The sequence below is a fragment of the Salmo trutta genome, chromosome 29 (genome assembly GCF_901001165.1).
Source record: "Salmo trutta chromosome 29, fSalTru1.1, whole genome shotgun sequence".
In the NCBI taxonomy this organism is placed as follows: Eukaryota; Metazoa; Chordata; class Actinopteri; order Salmoniformes; family Salmonidae; genus Salmo; species Salmo trutta.
The window spans coordinates 42,868,428-42,890,310 of record NC_042985.1 but is presented as its reverse complement, the minus strand read 5'-3'; the positions used below and the strand labels follow the sequence as shown (position 1 = coordinate 42,890,310).

The following is a 21,883-nucleotide window of genomic DNA, read 5'->3' as shown; positions in this document are numbered from 1 at the left end:
CTGTAGCTCAGGCCATGAAGCCAGGATATGCATATAATTGGTACCATTGGAAAGAAAACAGAGGTTTGTGAAATGTTAAAATAATGTAGGAGAATATAACAATAGATATGGTAGGAGAAAATCCAAAGTGTTAATTGCCATTACATATAGAGCCAAATTATTAATTAATAAAGGAACTGGGAGTATATCTGTGTCTCTCTGTGTCTCTCTGTTTTCTTCCTACAGTGGCTTGCGAAAGTATTTGATTTACACAACATGCCTACCACATATATATATATATATATATATATATATATATATATATATATATATATATATATACTGCTCAAAAAAATAAAGGGAACACTTAAACAACACAATGTAACTCCAAGTCAATCACACGTCTGTGAAATCAAACTGTCCACTTAGGAAGCAGCACTGATTGACAATAAATTTCACATGCTGTTGTGCAAATGGAATAGACAACAGGTGGAAATTATAGGCAATTAGCAAGACACCCCCAATAAAGGAGTGGTTCTGCACAGACCACTTCTCAGTTCCTATGCTTCCTGGCTGATGTTTTGGTCACTTTTGAATGCTGGCGGTGCTTTCACTCTAGTGGTAGCATGAGACAGAGTCTACAACCCACACAAGTGGCTCAGGTAGTGCAGCTCATCCAGGATGGCACATCAATGCGAGCTGTGGCAAGAAGGTTTGTTGTGTCTGTCAGCGTAGTGTCCAGAGCATGGAGGCGCTACCAGGAGACAGGCCAGTATATCAGGAGACGTGGAGGAGGCCGTAGGAGGGCAACAACCCAGCAGCAGGACCGCTACCTCCACCTTTGTGCAAGGAGGAGCAGGAGGAGCACTGCCAGAGCCCTGCAAAATGACCTCCAGCAGGCCACAAATGTGCATGTGTCTGCTCAAACAGTCAGAAACTGACTCCATGAGGGTGGTATGAGGGCCCGACGTCTACAGGTGGGGGTTGTGCTTACATTTGCCAGAGAACACCAAGATTGGCAAATTCACCACTGGCGCCCTGTGCTCTTCACAGATGAAAGCAGGTTCACACTGAGCACGTGACAGACGTGACAGAGTCTGGAGACGCCGTTGAGAACGTTCTGCTGCCTGCAACATCCTCCAGCATGACCGGTTTGGCGGTGGGTCAGTCATGGTGTGGGGTGGCATTTCTTTGGGGGGGCCGCACAGCCCTCCATGTGCTCGCCAGAGGTAGCCTGACTGCCAATAGGTACCGAGATGAGATCCTCAGACCCCTTGTGAGACCATATGCTGGTGCGGTTGGCCCTGGGTTCCTCCTAATGCAAGACAATGCTAGACCTCATGTGGCTGGAGTGTGTCAGCAGTTCCTGCAAGAGGAAGGCATTGATGCTATGGACTAGCCCGCCCGTTCCCCAGACCTGAATCCAATTGAGCACATCTGGGACATCATGTCTCGCTCCATCCACCAACGCCACGTTGCACCACAGACTGTCCAGGAGTTGGCAGATGCTTTAGTCCAGGTCTGGGAGGAGATCCCTCAGGAGACCATCCGCCACCTCATCAGGAGCATGCCCAGGCGTTGTAGGGAGGTCATACAGGCACGTGGAGGCCACACACACTACTGAGCCTCATTTTGACTTGTTTTAAGGACATTACATCAAAGTTGGATCAGCCTGTAGTGTGGTTTTCCACTTTAATTTTGAGTGTGACTCCAAATCCAGACCTCCATGGGTTGATAAATTGGATTTCCATTGATTATTTTTGAGTGATTTTGTTGTCAGCACATTCAACAATGTAAAGAAAAAAGTATTTAATAAGATTATTTCATTCATTCAGATCTAGGATGTGTTATTTTAGTCTTCCCTTTATTTTTTTGAGCAGTGTGTATATATAGATATATATATAATGTGTATGTATGTATGTGTGTATATTAACATCAAATCAATACAAAAGCACATGGGGAACAAAGTTATATATAAAGAATACACAAAGGACATTTGGGTTAGGGCTAGGGGGTACAATATCACATTACACAAGGACCTTAATTGACATAAACACATTTATAATTCTAACAGCTTTTTTTGGCAGAGTATTCCATTGTCTTAAAATGTAGTTCAATTTCTTTTTGCAAAGTAATAACATGTGATGTTTTTTTGTCAATTTAAATTTGTGAATATGAAAGTTGGCCAAAAGAATTATGAAATGAATTACATTAAATTGTTTCAACTTATTTCTATCATAAGTAAAGAATCCAAGCAGCACATCTCTTCATAATAGTGTAAAATCTTCCTAAATGTGTTCAATTATAAATCTACTGATGTCTAGCCACAGATTCCTGTAATGGAAAAATGACATACTTACCTGATTTGTTTGCTATTAATGGTAAACGATTATATATTTAACTAAGAGTACGGCTGAGTTTCTATGGTGTCCACTCTAGCTTCCTGCAGATAGTCGGTGCGTTGAGGAAATGGGTTTTACTACAGGGCTATAAAACTTTACAGCCACATTCCATTCTGTGATCAGTGGTGCACTGGGGAGATGTATTCCATGGAAAGGATGTGGGGTGGTTGTAACTGGGATAGAGATGGCCTGGAACAAAGCGTCCTAGACATCCTGGCATCGTGGAAATTAATTCAGGGTTGGGGGTTAGAACAACACCATGTGCTGTTATCGACAGGATGAACCCAAAGTGGCTTATGATGCTTTTTGATCTGCCTGAGAGGGGTGGAACTAAATATTCTTAGTGTCCTATATAAGATGTCTGTTTTTCATTGTTAGGGAAGCTCTCGACAACACAACTTAGAGTGTGCGGTCGACGGTTTCATTATTGCAATAATTAATCGATATTGAATAAAGATGATTGTTTGAATAATTGTCCAAGTCTTTCTCAGTACTGAAATTCCCACTAAATTCCTTATATGAATACAATGCAAAAAGATGATTGTTTCTGGGTGGTCATTACAAAAGGTACAATTTGAAATCATGTTTTTTTCTACTTCTTCATATAGCGGTTGACAGGATAATATTTATAAATCGTTTTAAAAGAAAGTTCCTTCATTTTGTTAATAGGTAGATATGTGTGTGGAAACATCCAAACTTTTTACAACAGACATACAAGTAACGATAAGTATTCAAAATTAGTTGACCTGTGTTACAGGTGCATAGTCAATATTGGACCTGACGCCAACTTCCCGCAAAATGCTGTGGAGCAGGATGACACACACTCTAAAGTGCAGTAATGCACAGCAAAAAAAAAAATTACGTTTTTGTTTTTTCCAGAATTCAATTTTCTTGGTTTTGTTTTTTCTGGTATATCACAGTTTTTTTATATATACTTTTTTAATTTGTTTAAGCAAGTCAGCCATATCAGCTATGTTTTTTTAAAAGGCAGTAAATGAGGCTGAATGAACTGTTTCACTGCCAGACAAGGCTCCGCTGATAGCCAGGTGTAAGTTTGTGGGCACTGTTATAGCGCAATTAATGTATTGTTTAGTTTTGTGTTGTGGCTTTGCTGGCATGCATTCCACTTTAGTTTTTTTTGTCACCAAGATCTACATGCTGAAATCGCCACTGCTTGGAATGTATGGGAATTGGCACCAATTTCATTAATATGATTCAAATACTATATGCCAATCCCTCAGCCATAGTTATCACGGGCAATATCTGCTCTGCACTGTCCAGAATCACTAGAAGCAGCAGACAAGGCAATCCAATTATGCCACTGCTATTCTTATTATCCATGGAACCCCTGGCCCAGGCAATTTGTCAATCGAAGGAAATAACACACATTTCTCTCAAATGTACTTATCACTTCATCTCATTATACACAGACAATATTTTACTATAGCTAGACGATATATCTCAGTCGCTCCCAAACGCATTGAAGATCATGGATAAATTCAGCTTCATCTTAAGTTTGAAAATGAATCTAACCAAATCAGCCCTACTGCCTCTCAAGACCCGGACGGTGGACTCCTCTATTTATGGAATCCCAATCGCTTCCCATTTTAAATATTTGGGAATACATATACAGTACCAGTCAAAAGTTTGGACACACCTACACATTCCAGGGTTTTTCTTTATTTCTTTGCATTTTCTACATTGTAGAATAAAAGTGAAGACATCAAAACTATGAAATAACACACATGGAATTATGTACTAACCAAAAAAGTGTTAAACAAATCAAAATATATTTTATAATTAAGATTCTTCAAAGTAGCCACACTTTGCGTTGATGACAGCTTTTCACGCTCTTGGCATTCTCACAACCACCATCTCATTTTATAGCTTAAATTTAAAAAATATAATCTCATCAATCTCCACACAATACCCCATAATTACAAAGTGAAAACATGTTTATTCAAAATAAAAAACAGAAACACCTAATTTACATAAGTATTCAGACCCTTTGCTATGAGACTCAAAATTGAGCTCAGGTGCATCCTGTTTCCATTGATCATTCTTGAGATTTTTATTCAACTTGATTTGAGTCCACTTGTGGTAAATTCAATTGATTGGAGATGATTTGGAAAGGCACACTCCTGTCTATATACGGTCCCAAAGTTGACAGTGCATGTCAGAGCAAAAACCAAGCCATGAGATTGAAGGAATTGTCCATAGAGCTCCGAGACAGGATTGTGTTGAGGCACAGATCTGGGGAAGGGTAGCAAAGAATTCCTGCAGCATTGAAGGTCCACAAGAACACAGTGGCCTCCATCATTCTTGAACGGAAGAAGTTTGGAACCACCAAGACTCCTCCTAGAGCTGGCCGCCCTGCCAAACTGAGCAATCGGGAGAGAAGGGCGTTGGTCAGGGAGGTGACCAAGAACCCAATGGTCACTCTGACAGAGCTCCTCTTTGGAGATGGGAGAACCTTCCAGGACAACCATCTCTGCAGCACATGACAGCCCGCTTGGAGTTTGCCAAAAGGCACCTTAAGACTCTCAGACAGTGAGAAACAAGATTCTCTGGTCTGTTGAAACCAAGATTGAACTCTTTGGGCTGAATACCAAACGTCACATCTGGAGGAAACCTGGCACCATCCCTACGGTGAAGCATGGTGGTGGCAGCATCATGCTGTGGGGATGTTTTTCAGAGTTCAGGGACTGGGAGACTAGTCAGGATCAAGGGAAAGATGAATAGAGCAAAGTACAGAGAGATCCTTGATGAAAACCTGCTTCAAAGCGCTCTGGACGTCAGACTGGGGCAAAGGTTCACCTTCCAACAGGACAATAACCCTAAGCACACAGCCAGTCTACTAACCACCGATCCTGGCAAACCATCATTACGCACACCTGGCAGCTTCATTACGCACAGCTGCGCCTCATCATTAGGCACATCTGGACTTCATCACTTCCCTGATTACTCCCCCTATATATAGCACTCTGTTGTTGTCACCCATCAGGCAGTATTGTTTATGTTTCTGTGTTATGTTCAGACGCTACTCTTGTTCCTGCATCAACTCTTTTTGATTTTATTAAACTCACTGACTGCACCTCCTTCCTGACTCCCTGCGTCTTTGTTACAGAATACTGCCTCACAGAATGGAAGCAGCAGCCAACCGAGACATCTCAGGATGGTCGGCGAACTGGGAGACCTACTTTGCCAACACCATGACCAGCTGGTGCTACTGGGGATGGCTATGGATGAGGTCCTCCGCTCTCTCCAACATCTTCCTCAAGGGGTGTCACCCCCAACGAGCGGAGGATCTTCTACCATGAGTCGACCCAGCACCCCAGCCCATTCAGCAGTTTGCCCAGGTCAGCAATGCCCGTTTGTCCCTCCCGGACATATATGACAGGACTCCATCCAAATGCTGTGGTTTCCTCCTCCAGTGCTCCCTATATTTTGCTCATCACATGGGAGCCCCCACCACCGAGAGGTCCAAGGTTACCTAAAGTTTTATACATTGTTGTCTCTTGGTGTCTTTACTATATATAACTCTTATTTAAATTTGGGCCTCAGGATCTCGTCATGGTATCTCTTTCATTTTATTGATGCCAATTTGAATGAACAATGTGTTCATTGTCCGTAGCTTATGCCTGCATATCCCATAACCCCACCACCATGGGGCACTCTGTTCACAATGTTGACATTAGCGAACCGCTTGCCCACAAGAAACCATACATGCTGTCTGCCATCTGTCCGGTACAGTTGAAACCTGAATTCATCCATGAAGAGCACACTTCTCCAGTGTGGCAGTGTCCATTGAAGGTGAGCATTTGACCACTTTAGTCGGTTAAGACGCCAAACTGCAGTCAGGTCAATACCCTGGTGAAGACAACGAGCATGCAGATGAGCTTCCCTGATACGGTTTCTGACAGTTTGTGCAGAAATTCTTCTGTTGTGCAAACACACAGTTTCATCAGTTGTCCGGGTGGCTGTTCTCAGATGATCCCGCAGATGAAGCCGGATGTGGAGATCCTGGGCTGGCGTGGTTACACGTGGTCTACGGTTGTGAGGCTGGTTGGACGTACTGCCAAATTCTCTAAAACGATGTTGGAGGCTTATGGAAGAAAAATGAACATTCAATTCTCTGGCAACAGCTCTGGTGGACATTCCTGCAGTCAGCATGCCAATTGCACGATCCCTCAAAACTTGAGACATCTGTGGCATTGTGTTGTGTGACAAATCTGCACATTTTAGACAGGCCTTTTATTGTCCCCAGCACAAGGTGCAAGTGTGTAATGATCATGCTGTTTAATCAACTTCTTGATATGCCACACCTGTCAGGTGGATGGATTATCTGGGCAAAGGAGAAATGCTCACTAACAGGGAGGTAAACAAATTTGTGCGACTAAATTTGAGAGAAATAAGCTTTTTGCACGTATAGAACATTTCTTGGATATTTTATTTCAGCTCATGAAACATGGGACCAACACTTTACATGTTGCATTTATATTATTGTATGTCATGAGTCATTATTCTCTTCACATATTTATTAATTTATTTTTGTACTTTTTACCCCTTTTTCGTGTTATCAAATTGGTAGTTACAGTCTTGTCCCATCGCTGCAACTCCCGTACGGACTCGGGAGAGGCGAAGGTCCAGAGCCATATGTCCTCCGAAACATGACCCTGCCAAGCCGCACTGCTTGCTTAACCCGGAAGCCAGCCGCACCAATGTGTTGAAGGAAACAACGTCCAACTGGTGACAGTGTCACTGTGCATGCACCCGGCCCGCCACAGGAGTCACTAGAGCATGATGGGACAATGACTTCCTGGCCAGCCAAACCATCCCCTAACTCAGACGATGCTGGGCCAATTGTGTGCTGCCTCATGGGTCTCCCGGTGACAGCCGTCTGTGTCACAAGCCGGGATTTAACCCGGATCTGTAGTGATGTCTCTGGCACTGAGATGCAGTGCCTTAGACCGCTGCGTCACTCGGGAGGACCATCTTCTTGACATATTAACTTAGATCACCTGACAATTATCGGACGCATGAAACCTGCCAGGAAGGACCCCTCTGTCACTGAAGTTGCCAAGATGATGAGGAATGTAGTGGGTGATGGCCTGGTGATTGACTGCAATAGCACCTGTATTTAGCTTTTTAACTAGGCAAGTTTTCAGTTAAGAACAAATTCTTATTTACAATAACGGCCTAGGAACAGTGGGTTAACTGCTTGTTCAGGGGTAGAACGACAGATTTGTACCTTTTCAGCTCAGGGATTTGATCTAGCAACCTTTGATTACTGGCCTAATGCTCTAACCACTAGGCATACCTTGTTGATCTTGTGAACTTCACATGTGAATGCAGAGCCTCTCAGTCAGGAAGTGTGTGCAAGTACCTAAACTTTGCAAACATGGTGTTGTCAGTCAGTGAATGAAACATGGCAAAAACTTGCTCAGGTGATAGTGGAGAAGAAATCAGACCTGTTTGATAGAAACAGTATTAACTGTATTTTTGGACAAAGGTAGTACTGGTGTTGTCAATATGGAGAATGGTTATTGTTCATGTAACACCAGTAGCTTTGGGCAAAAGTGTGTCTGTCAAAATGTTTATCACATGATAACAGAGGAGCAAACTGAGCACGAGGTAGCTACATCAATCGAAGCTGAACCACCAAGCACTTATTTTTCAGCAACATCCCCACCGCTGCTACACACACTGACCACTGCTACAGATACTGACACACAGACCATGCTTGCTGAGCTTCACCAGTGAAGCACCTCTTCTCAGTACATGGAGACAGAGTTGTGCAACTCTGTAGAGAGAGCCTACATGATTGCCTTTGGTAAATTTCCCTCTTGCGCATCAGCCCGCAGAATCACACCTCCACATCCATACAGACAGAGAATACATGGACAAAACACAGCAGGGTAGTCAGAGAAAAAAGGCAGTCAAGAATGTTAACACTGACACAGCGTTTGTTGCAAGATCGAATCCCCGAGCTGACAAGGTAAAAATCTGTTGTTCTGCCCCTGAACAAGGCAGTTAACCCACTGTTCCTAGGTCGTCATTGAAATAAGAATTTGTTCTTAACTGGCTTGCCTAGTTAAATAAAGGTCAAATAAAAAAAATTGTGTGAGGACTGTAAATCAAATGTCTATGCGTTTATTGATGTACATTATTGTTACTGGTGTAGAGAGTAGGCAGGAGGCAGTCGCAAGTTTAGAACTACTGAGTTTATTTAAAGTGACTAGTGTTCCATTTATTAAAGTAGCCATTTGAGTCTCTATGTAGGCATCAGCCTCTCAGAGTTAATGATTGCTGTTCAGCAGTCTGATGTCCTTGAGATAAATCTGTTTTTCAGTCTCTCGGTCCCAGCTTTGATGCACCTGTACTGACCTCACCTTTTGGATGGTAGCGGGGTGAACAGGCAGTGACTCGGGTGGTTGTTGTCCTTGATGATCTTTTTGGCCTTCCTGTGACATCGGGTGCTGTAGGTGTCCTGGAGGGCAGGCAGTTTGCCCCTGGTGATGCGTTGTGCGGACCGCACCACCGTCTGGAGAGCCTTGCAGTTGAGGGCGGTGCAGTTGTCGTACCAGCCGGTGATACAGGCCAACAGAATGCTTTCAATTGTGCATCTGTAAAAGTTTGTCAGGGTTTTAGGTGACAAGCCAAATTTCTTCCGTCTCCTGAGGTTGAAGAGGCGCTGTTGCGCCTTCTTCACCACACTGTCTGTGTGGGTGGACCATTTCAGTTTGTCTGTGATGTGTACGCCAAGGAACTTAAAACTTTCCACCTTCTCCATTTCTGTCCCTTCGATGTGGACACAGGCGTGCACCCTCCGCTGTTTCCTGAAGTCCACGATCATCTCCTTTGTTTTGTTGACGTTGAGTGAGGTTGTTTTCCTGACACCACACTCCTAGTGCCCTCACCTCCTCCCTGTAGGCTGTCTCGTTGTTGTTGGTAATCAAGCCCACTACTGCTGTGTCGTCTGCAAACTTGATGATTGAGTTGGACGCGTGCATGATGCAGCATGGGTGAACAGGGAGTACAGGAGGGGGCTGAGCACACACCCTTGTGGGGCCCCAGTGTTGAGGGTCAGCAAAGTGGAGATGTTGTTTCCTACCTTTCCTACCTTCACCACCTGAGGGTGGCCTGTCAGAAAGTCCAGGACCCAGTTGCACAGGGCAGGGTCGAGACCCAGGGCCTCCAGCTTAATGATGAGCTTGGAGTGTAATATGGTGTTGAATGCTGAGCTGTAGTCAATGAACAGCATTCTTACATAGGTATTCCTCTAGTCCAGATGGGATAGGGCAGTGTGCAGCATGATGGCGATTGCATCGTCTGTTGACCTGTTGGGCGGTATGCAAACTGAAGTGGATCTAGGGTGGCAGGTAAGGTGGAGGTGATATGATCCTTGACTAGTCTCTCAAAGCACTTCATGATGACAGAAATGAGTGATGCGGGGCGATCGTCATTTAGTTCAGTTATCTTTGCCTTCTTGGGTACAGGAACAATGGTGGCCATCTTGAAGCATGTGTGAACAGCAGACTGGGGTAGGGAGCGATTGAATAGTAGTAGCCTACAATAAGGAAAAAGTCCAGGAAAAAATACACTATATCTAGTCCTTGGCCTATATCCTAATCTGACTTTGGTGCAGGTAATGTTGTTCTTCAGATTATCTTCTCTGGTAAACACACACTATATCAAATCAAATATACGTTTATTTGTCACATGCACAGGATACAGAAGGTTTAAATGGTACAGTGAAATGGTTACTTGCATAGTAGCAATATCAAAAACAGAAAGTGTCCAGATACATTTTTTTTCATAAATATTTAATAATTATTAGATGACGCTTACCCGGCACACTTGTCTAAATTGATTGGTCATGTGAAGGACATGTAGCAAGCTAGCTAGCTAAGCAATGAACCAGAAAAATCCCAACTCATACTACTACCAATACAAACATTGTCATGGCTGTAGTATGATTCTGCAGGTAACTAATGAGTTAACCAACTAGGTTCAATGTTAGCTAGCTAACATTAGGCTATAACTAGCAATACCATTGGATTACTGATTGGAATAATATTACAACACAGATCATACACGTAACGTTACCTAGCAAGCCAGGAAGCTAAAGTTCACTAGCTAGCTAACAGTACGATTTAACCTGCAATGAAAATTACTTTCTGACTTATAATTTCTGAAAATGTAGCTAGACTCTTACCCGTATACATGGATGAATGCTTCACGGCAGACTGGAACCATTTAACTCCGTTTTGTTTGTAGCTACATCTTGTTTGGTCAGCGTTTGGTCAAGTCACTCCAGTTCACACTGACCGTGGCATGTGCAGAAAGTAGCCCATAGGGCCCCCTGAGTCGCACAGCGGTCTGTAGGCATCCCTACAGATCTGGGTTCGATCCCGGGCTGTCGCAGCCGGCTGCGACGGGAAGACTCATGAGGCGGTGCACAATTGGCCCAGTGTCGTCTGGGTTAGGAGAAGGTTTGGCCGGCCGGGATGTTCTTGTCCCATTGCACTCTAGTGACTCCTGTGGCAGGCCAAGCACATGCACGCTGACATGGTCGCCAGTTCGCCTCCAACACATTGGTGCAGCTGCCTTCCGGGTTAAGCGAGCAGTGTGTTAAGAAGCAGTGCGGCTTGGCAGGGTCGTGTTTCGGAGGACGCATGGTTCTCGACCTTCGCCTCTCCCGAGTCCGTACGGGAGTTGCAGCAATGGGACATGACTGTAACTACCAATTGGGGAGAAAAGGGTGTAAAAAAACAAAAAACATTATAAATTGAAAGTAGCCCATCCCTTTTTCCAACTGATCTGTCGATAGCGCCTGCTAAATTCAGAGGATCAAGGTTGTTGAGAAAAGTAGCAACACTTTTGTAGTTCTCGATGGCTAACGTTATATCTTTCAAAAACGATGTGGTAGAAAGGACTATCAACACATTCTGAGCAGCTCACATTATAGACAGAAGCATGCTACATGGCAGACCAATACAAACTCATCTCCCGGCATGTCCAGCCTATCCATTATCTCAGCCAATCATGGCTAGCGGGATGGTTCCTGCCTTTTTCCATGGCTAAACCAACTAGGCTTGTATTGTAACAATTGTATTTGTGTTTACGGATGGAATACAAGTTTGTTATTAATGCACATGGAAGTGCACGTTCCACAAGGCATTTCTGCCCAAAAAAAACATTTTGATATAAAATGTATGTTTACGTTCAAATACCTCTCCTATGGAGTAGTGAAGTGCAACATATGCTGAAACGAGTCACAAATGGTATTGAAAATCTGTAAATATTGATTTTTCAGGGGGTGCTGCAGCAGCCTCAGCATCCCTACTACCAGTGGCTATGTATACAGCCTATAGCATACCTATACCCAGTGGCGACCCGTCATTTTGACCCCCACATTTTTAGGTTAAAAAAAAGGGGGGGGGGGGGCTTGCCTGTTTTGCTTGTTATTTTGGCAATAATACCTGTCACATATCAGTTTGCAAACCAAAAAATTATTGAGTTAATAAAGCCGCATACAAACATGGTCTTTTTTGCTTTCTTGAGCAAGCTGCCAAAATAACAAGCAAAACAGGCAAGCCACAGAATTACATCATATCACGTTATATCTACATTAGCTTTGATTGGACTGACGTCAACATCAAGCATTTTTTTTTTATCCTTGTCATATGAAGAGAAATAATTAAGAGAAATTATAGATAAAACGTATCAGTGTTCATCGGCCATTGGACATAGATTACACAACAAATTGGAAATCGCAAATTCAACAATGAGTCGTTTGGAAGGAGTCAGTGGCTAACTGCAAGCAGTGCAAAAAAATCAGTAACAGTAGCCTGCTATTCAATCCAGTGGCTGTGTTTTTTTTCCCGAGTTCCCACCATAAATCCAGAGTATGCCAGACTTTGATGACAAAACCGCCGCGCCTCCTTCATGTTTAAGTAAGTACATAACAAGCCAAGGTGAGTCCAAAAATGTATTGTATGCTACTGCATAAATGATGCAATATGCAAGGGAGATATGTATACTGTAGCTGAGAAAGTAATACTAAGTGTATGTTGTGTACAGGGGCGAAAATCTGATATCAACTTTGGAGGTGACAATTACATGAAATGTTCTCAAGAGCAATTCCTGAGGGGGACACCAAAAGTAGTGCTGTAACACATAGCCTACATTGTAATATGGTAAATGTATATTGAGGAACCAAAGAAAAAAGGTGTTTGCCGTACTCCTAACTACCGGTACCCAAAACTACACAACTAATCACAACAGCAATACCATTGCCTTTAACAAATCTTAGTTCAGTCACCAGTTTAAGTTGAGAGTGGGGGTATCCATGGCATTTTCCAATTATGTTCCTATTTTACAAGTCAAAAAAATTGAGAACCTTTCATAATGTTGCCAAACAAAGACTCAACAAACTTACCTGAGACTCCCTGTCTCTGCCAGTCTGTCCCTGCATATCTGTCTCCAACTCTGCTGTCTGTGTGCCATCTGTTGCCTGCTCTGCCTAATGACATCATTGTGAAACATTTCCATTAGAATTTCATTTCTTTCTTATGAACATTTTATCAACTAGTCTTTGAGATATTAGGCTACTAGGGTTCTTACTATGCGTTTTGGTGTATTGAAAAATACTCTGATGTCTGTCTTTTATTTTTCTGCCATTTTTCTACCTGGCTGGCTGGCTACACACACACACACACAGTGTGTAGGTTATTTACAGTAGGAGATGGGCTTCTATCATCTTCAATCATTCTATTTGGGCTTTGATCTAAAAGGTAGCTAGCAAATGTGAAACGGATTAAAATGACAACAGTTGACAGCTGTATGAGTTCACCATTTACACAACATATGCTGCAACCTTTTGTAATTTTAATAGTTTGTTTCATATTGGCTGGCTTCCAACAATAGCTGAATTTGCAAAGCTAGTGAGCACCAATTCAGTTTCAGTGGTGTTTGCTATAATCGTTGCTACCCGGGTTAAATAAAGGTGAAATAAAATAAATAAATAAAAGTTCACTTGTGACAATTTAGCAACGAGACCATTAAATATACTGCTCAAAAAAATAAAGGGATCACTTAAACAACACATCCTAGATCTGAATGAAAGAAATCATCTTATTAAATACTTTTTTCTTTACATAGTTGAATGTGCTGACAACAAAATCACACAAAAATAATCAATGGAAATCCAATTTATCAACCCATGGAGGTCTGGATTTGGAGTCACACTCAAAATTAAAGTGGAAAACCACACTACAGGCTGATCCAACTTTGATGTAATGTCCTTAAAACAAGTCAAAATGAGGCTCAGTAGTGTGTGTGGCCTCCACGTGCCTGTATGACCTCCCTACAACGCCTGGGCATGCTCCTGATGAGGTGGCGGATGGTCTCCTGAGGGATCTCCTCCCAGACCTGGACTAAAGCATCCGCCAACTCCTGGACAGTCTGTGGTGCAACGTGGCGTTGGTGGATGGAGCGAGACATGATGTCCCAGATGTGCTCAATTGGATTCAGGTCTGGGGAACGGGCGGGCCAGTCCATAGCATCAATGCCTTCCTCTTGCATGAACTGCTGACACACTCCAGCCACATGAGGTCTAGCATTGTCTTGCATTAGGAGGAACCCAGGGCCAACCGCACCAGCATATGGTCTCACAAGGGGTCTGAGGATCTCATCTCGGTACCTAATGGCAGTCAGGCTACCTATGGCGAGCACATGGAGGGCTGTGCGGCCCCCCAAAGCAATGCCAACCCACACCATGACTGACCCACCGCCAAACCGGTCATGCTGGAGGATGTTGCAGGCAGCAGAACATTCTCCACGGCGTCTCCAGACTCTGTCACGTCTGTCACGTGCTCAGTGTGAACCTGCTTTCATCTGTGAAGAGCACAGGGCGCCAGTGGCGAATTTGCCAATCTTGGTGTTGTCTGGCAAATGCCAAACGTCCTGCACGGTGTTGGGCTGTAAGCACAACCCCCACCTGTGGATGTCGGGCCCTCATACCACCCTCATGGAGTCTGTTTCTGACCGTTTGAGCAGACACATGCACATTTGTGGCCTGCTGGAGGTAATTTTGCAGGGCTCTGGCAGTGCTTCTCCTGCTCCTCCTTGCACAAAGGCGGAGGTAGCGTTCCTACTGCTGGGTTGTTGCCCTCCTACGGCCTCCTCCACGTCTCCTGATGTACTGGCCTGTCTCCTGGTAGCGCCTCCATGCTCTGGACACTACGCTGACAGACACAGCAAACCTTCTTGCCACAGCTCGCATTGATGTGCCATCCTGGATGAGCTGCACTACCTGAGCCACTTGTGTGGGTTGTAGACTCCGTCTCATGCTACCACTAGAGTGAAAGCACCGCCAGCATTCAAAAGTGACCAAAACATCAGCCAGGAAGCATAGGAACTGAGAAGTGGTCTGTGGTCCCCACCTGCAGAACCACTCCTTTATTGGGGGTGTCTTGCTAATTGCCTATAATTTCCACCTGTTGTCTATTCCATTTGCACAACAGCATGTGAAATTTATTGTCAATTAGTGTTGCTTCATAAGTGGACAGTTTGATTTCACAGAAGTGTGATTGACTTGGAGTTACATTGTGTTGTTTAAGTGTTCCCTTTATTTTTTTGAGCAGTGTATATTTAAGACAATGGTAGAAGAGAGTGTAGTTCTGTTCAGTTTGGATTTCAGTTTATCGCTAACCTTATCACAGGGACTTTGAAGCACTAACTTACATCATCTGCATGCTGATTCCATCTTTGACGACGCCACATAAATGGAATAGGTACTAGCTAGCTTAATAGTTAATATTTGCGCGCTAGCTCTGCATATTCAGCTAGTGTGTGTGCGCGATTGACTGGATTAACCTCACGTCAGTTACGTGCATTGAGTGCCTTTCAGACAGTAGATACGACCTCTCTGTTACCTAGCAAACTAAGGAACTGGCAGAGGATCAAACCATTGTGAGGCAAAGGGTGGGGGGGTTGCAATCTTTTGAAACTTAAAAATGCGCTATTAAGTGTCTATAATCAGCACAATTGCTTTCATTGCGTATTATTAATATTATTTAAATTACATAGTTATGTTTCAGTGATATATTGGGGGGGACAAATCATATTTTTCCCAGGATGGGGGGGGGGTCGTGTCCCCCCCGGGATTTCCGCCCCTGGTTGTGTAGTAAACTGTTAGTAGCCCATGTGCCTCACCCTAATAATTTAGTCTATTTTCACCAACGTTGTATTGTAAACACATCGTTCGTCGCTGGTGTGTGCTTGTTTGCCTATTACCTGTTTTAGGTAAATGTAATCATTGAATATTGTAAGAGCTTTCATCGTCTGTTTATATGTAAGAACGGCCCGTGTTCTGACTTCTGTCGCTGTACACTTCAAAAGTTCTGAACAAATTGTTATACTGATTACGTGGTGGCAGGTAGCCAAGCGGTTAGAGCGTTGGGCCAGTAACCGAAAGGTTGCTCGATCGAATCCCCGGGCTGTTTTGCCCTTTAAGTACCCACTGTTCCCCGGTCGCCGAAGACGTGGATCTCGATTAAGGCAGCTACCCGCACCTCTCTTATTCAGATTTCAGTTGAATGCATTCAGTTGTACAACTGACTAGGTATCCCCCTTTCGTCCGTCTCTCGCTTATTAATGACAAACGAAATTACCATAATTACCAAATGCCATAGTTTGTACATCTCAATTGTAAGTAGGAACCAAATTTGTTTAAGCAAGTCAGCCATATTAGCTATGTTTTTTAAGGCATTAAAATGAGGCGGAATGAACTGTAGCAGTGGTAAGGTGTTGGGACAGCTTTATGTAGGCACCGTTTGTCACCGTTATAGTGCAATTAATGTATTGTTTAGTGTTGTGGCTTTGCTGGCATGCATCCCATTTTTGTTTGCCCCACCAAGATGTACATATTAAAATCGCTACTGCCAAAATCTCAATTTATTCTTGAGGTAAATCTATTTCGCACCACCAGCGGGATTCCCTTCAGCCTCAACAGGCTGGTGAAGCGAGCCAATCAGAAGAGGGTTTACCAGCGCTGTGAACTGACCAATCAGCGAAGCGGAGTAGCAGAAAATTCTGTGGGCAGTTTTAGTTTCAACTAATTTATGCCCGATATCCACAAGTTCAATATATCCGTCCTTGATGCACATGTGCCTAGCAAGGCTGCAGAAAGGTTTGCAGCATTGATAAGGTCATTTTCGCTGTCTCTGGGTTCTTTGCTTTGTTCGACCAAAGCGTCGATTGCCACCGGGATCTCCATGCTAAAAATGTTGCATGGAGACACATTGCCAATATGATTGGATTACCTGGTTAGTTGAATGTGAAATAATTAGCTGGAAAGTGGAAGATAGGTGCTGGCTATTAGCTAAACGATCTAGCAAAGTGGTTAGCTTTGTAGTTAGCTGGCTTGACTGTTTTATGAACGTCTGTTAGTAACAATGCACGAGTTGAAAATACAGAATTCTTGCGGTATACAGAACGCACCGCAGCATCACCAACCCAGCGTTGCGGACAGCTTCATTAACAATAAGACTTCCGCCGGAAGACATAGTTTGAGCAACTTCTGGATATGAGACTTTATGCGATTCTGCAAATGTAACGAAACGGAGGAGGACCTACCTGAATGTGTCCGATATAAACTCTCGTTTTCGTTCCAAAACGTTTTCCGTTTGGAGTAAACGGTTGCTACAGACGAAACGTTTTGCAACATAATCGGCGTAATGAATACACCCGAGGTCTCATTCGACACTTCCGATTTTGAACGAAAGGGGTGGCGGCAAATAATAACAACAAAGCGGGGTATGCAACGGGCAGACTCCCTGGTGAAACATATTTCTGACAGCCATTGCTAGATAAGTCTAGCAAGACAACCAGAAACACTTTATTAAAAAATAAAGCTAGCTAGCCAGTTTAACTTACACAAATGCCATTATGTCATCGAAGTCCGACCAACTTCTCATCGTGGTGTCCATTCTTCAAGGTAACGTTTGGTCAAAGTCAATCCGTCTTGTGTTTTCTTTATTTACTAGGCTAGTTATCTAACATTAGTACTAAAATATTTACTAAGCGTATGTATTGTAGCTAACGTCAGCCCAAAGATACTGGTAGCTAGCTAGCTAGCTCATTTTCTCACTTTTATTTCTGCAACGTTAACGTAGCTAACTAACGTTAGCTAGTTAGCTATCTTGTAACTTTAGTTAGCGAGCACATTACGGTGATGTTTAGTTAACGTCAGCTAGTTAACTGTTAAATCTAGCTAGCTGATAAGCTTCTTATTGAAATGGTTGGTTAGATGGCTAGCCATGGTGTACATTTAGCTAAGCACATTCTTATATGCCACATAGAGGCTACAAGCATGTCTGTTTGAAATATATTTTGCTCGACCCAGGTCGTCAATTCCCAAAGAGCCAGCGCCACAACCTTATAGTACATGCAAGGTTTGATGGAGAGCAGTTGGCTACAGACCCTGTTGATCACAAGGAGCAGCCTCAGTTCTGCACAGAGTTGGCCTGGGAACTTGATCGCAGGACCCTGCACCAGCACAGGTCATTCATAACTACATACCTTCTCTCTAGATACTATTGATGCCCAGTTACTTAATTTTACTTTCATGATGGTTCATTTCCCTGCAGTTATGCACTTTGATTGCTGATGCACTAGGCTACTACTAGTACACATGCATGCAACTGAAGATTGTAATGTCAATGTTCTGTACCCCCAGACTCCAGCGCACACCCATCAAACTACAGTGCTATGCTGTTGATACAACCACATCTGTGAACGAGTGTGTTGGATATATTATTCTTGATTTAAGATCTGTGCAAGAAATCAAACAGGTGAGCTCCTCCGGTGTTCCCTGAATATTGCTATTCTGTGATTCAAGATGTTAGCTATCAATGTGATACCGGCTTTTTGTTAATTACGTTTCATACGTTGAAGATAAATTGTATCTGTCACATGCTTCGTCAACAACAGGTGTAGACTAACAGTGAAATGCCTACTTATGAATCCTTTTCCAACTATGCAGAGTTGAATAAATAGAAATGGTGTCATGAGGACTAAATACACAGACAATAACGAGTAAATGTAACATGGCTGTATACAGGGAGTACCAGTACCGAGTACCAGTACCGAGTCGATGTGTAGAGGTAGGTATGGGGTAAGTGAGTAGGCAACATGATCGATAATAGAGCAGCGTATGTGGTGTGTGTATGGCGTCAGTATGCATATGTATTGGGATGTGAGTGTGTGGGTAGAGTCCAGTGTGTTCCTAGTCAGTGCAAAAGACGGTAAGTCCAGGTAGCCATTTGATTAGCTATTTAGCAGTCTTGTTTAGTAGTCTTATGGCTTGAGGCTAGAAGCTTTTCAGGGTCCTGTTGGTTCCAGACTTTGTGCACTGGTACAGCTTGTCGTGCGGTTGCTTGGGTGACTGGAGTCTTGGACAATTTTTTGGGGGCCTTCATCTGACACCAACCACCTGGTGTAGAGGTCCTGGATGGTACCCTCTATAGTAGAGGTCGACTGATTAATTAATCGGAATGTCCGATTTAATTAGGGCCGATTTCAAGTTTTCATAACAATCGGTAATCAGTATTTTTGGACGCCGATTACATTGCATTCCACGAGGAGACTGCATGGCAGGCTGACTACCTGTTATTCAAGTGCAGCAAGGAGCAGAGATAAGGTGCTAGCTAGCATTAAACTTATCTTATAAAAAACTATCTTAACATAATCACTAGTTAACTACACATGGTTGATGATATTACTAGTTTATCTAGCTTGTCCTGCGTTGCATATAATCGATTCGGTGCCTGTTAATTTATCATTGAATCACAGCCTACTTCGCCAAACGGGTGATTTTTAACAAGCGCATTTGCTAAAAAGCACTGTCGTTGCACCAATGTGTACCTAACCATAAACATCGATGCCTTTCTTAAAATCAATACACAAGTATATATTTTTAAACCTGCATATTTAGTTAATATTGCCTGCTAACATTAATTTCTTTTAACTAGGGAAATTGTGTCACTTCTCTGCGTTCTGTGCAAGCAGAGTCAGGGTATATGCAGCAGTTTGGGCCGCCTGGCTCGTTGCGAACTGTGTGAAGACCATTTCTTCCTAACAAAGACCATAATTGATTTGCCAGAATTGTACATAATTATGACATAACATTGAAGGTTGTGCAATGTAACAGCAATATTTAGACTTAGGGATGCCACCCATTAGATAAAGTACGGAACGGTTCCGTATTTCACTGAAAGAATAAACGTTTTGTTTTCGATATGATCGTTTCCGGATTTGACCATATTAATGACCCAAGGCTTGTATTTCTGTGTGTTATTATATTTAAGGATGATTTGATCGAGCAGTCTGACTGAGCGGTGGTAGGCAGCAGCAGGCTCATAAGCATTCATTCAAACAGCACTTTCCTGCATTTGCCAGCAGCTCTTCGCTGTGCTTCAAGCATTGCGCTGTTTATGACTTCAAGCCTATCAACTCCCAAGATTAGGCTGGCAATACTAAATACTAATCTTATGTCTGAAGAATGTACAAAGTTAGCTTGAACACTTGAAAGTCTATATTTTGACAGAATGTCACATAACATACTGTATGTGGATTGTGTAAATTCTGTCTTTTTATACATACATACATACATACATACATGCATACAGTGCATTCAGAAAGTATTCAGACCCCTTGACTTTTTTCCACATTTTGTTACATTACAACCTTATTCTAAAATGTTTTTTCCCCCTTTTCAATCTACACATAATACCCCATAATGACAAAGCAAAAACAGGTTTTTAGAAATTGTAGCAAATTTATAAAGAAATAGGAAATATCATATTTACATAAGTATTCAGGCCCTTTATTCAGTACTTTGTTGAAGCAGCTTTGGCAGTGATTACAGCCTAGAGTCTTCTTTGGTATGACCCTACAAGCTTGGCACACCTGTATTTGGGGAGTTTCTCCCATTTTTCTCTGCAGATCCTCTCAAGCTCTATCAGGTTGGATGGGGAGCGTCGCTACACAGCTATTCTCAGCTCTCTCCAGAGATGTTCGATCGAGTTCAAGTCCGGGCTTTGGCTGGGCCACTCAAGGACATTGAGACTTGTCCCGAAGCCACTCCTGTGTTGTCTTGTCTGTGTGCTTCGGGTCGTTGTCCTGTTGGGAGGTGAACCTACGGCCCCGTCTGAGGTCCTGAGTACTCTAGAGCAGGTTTTCATCAAGGATTTCTCTACTTTGCTCTGTTCATCTTTCCCTCGATCCTGACTGGTCTCCCAGTCCCTGCCACTGAAAAACATCCCCACAGCATGATGCTGCCGCCACCATGCTTCACCATCGGGATGGTGTCAGCTTTCCTCCAGACATGACGCTTGGCATTCAGGCCAAATAGTTCAATCTTTGTTTCATCAGACCAGAGAATCTTATTTCTCATGGACAGAGTCCTTTAGGTGCCTTTTGGCAAACTCCAAGCGGGCTGTCATGTGCCTTTTACTGTTTGGCCACTCTACCATAGAGGCCTGATTTAGTGGAGTGGTGCAGATATGGTTGTCCTTCTGGAAGGTTCTCCTATCTCCACAGAGGAACTCTGGAGCTCTGTCAGAGTGACCATTGGGTTCTTGGTTACCTCCCTGACCAAGGCCCTTTTCCCTTAATTGCTCAGAGCAAACTTTTTCCATTTATGGATGATGGAGGTCACTTTGGTCTTGGGGACCTTCAATTCTGCCAAAACAATTTTGGTACCCTTCCCCAGATCTGTGCCTCGACACAATCCTTTCTCTGAGCTCTACGGACAATTCCTTCGACCTCATGGCTTGGTTTTTGCTCTGACATGCACTGCCAACTGTGGGACCTTTTTATATAGAGCGGTGTGTGCCTTTCCAAATCATGTCCAATTAATTGATTACACCACAGGTGGACTTCAAGGAAGTTGTTGAAACCTCTCAAGGATGATCAATGGAAACAGGATGCACCTGAGCTCAATTTCGTGTCTCATAGCAAATAGTCTGAATACTTGTGTAAAGATTTAAATTTTCAAAATTGTTTCAACCTGTTTTCGCTTTGTCATAATCGGGTATTGTGTGTAGATTGCTGAGAATTGTTTTATTTAATACATTACAGCCTTATTCTAAAATGTGGAAAAAGTTGAGGGGTCTGAATACTTTGCCGACTGCATTGTGTGTGTGTGAGATATACAGTACCAGTATTTTTTAAATGTGTACTATTTTCTACATTGTAGAATAATAGTGAAGACAAACTATGAAATAACACATGGAATTGTGTAGTAACCCAAAACGTCAATGTTTTATATTCTTTGCCCATTGCCTTGAGGACAGCTTTGCACACTGTTGGCATTTTCTCAACCAGCTTCATGAGGTAGTCACCTGGAATGCATTTCAATTAACAGGTGTGCCTTGTTAATTTGTGGAATTTCTTTCCTCAATGCGTTTTGAGTCAATCAGTTGTGACAAGGC

At 43.1% G+C, this 21,883-nt stretch overlaps 1 protein-coding gene across 2 annotated transcripts in view; it reads left to right on the top strand.

The window, feature by feature from the left end:
- The first annotated feature begins 16,937 nt into the window (after positions 1-16,937).
- The window catches only part of cep120 (centrosomal protein 120), a 64,113-nt gene continuing 59,167 nt past the window's right edge, over positions 16,938-21,883 (top strand). For both annotated transcript variants that reach the window (XM_029722248.1, XM_029722247.1), the window contains exons 1-3: positions 16,938-17,385; positions 17,794-17,950; positions 18,127-18,241. In XM_029722248.1, coding sequence (XP_029578108.1) covers positions 17,337-17,385; positions 17,794-17,950; positions 18,127-18,241 — 321 coding nt within the window. In that variant the 5' untranslated portion in view covers positions 16,938-17,336. The remainder of the gene's footprint in view (positions 17,386-17,793; positions 17,951-18,126; positions 18,242-21,883) is intronic.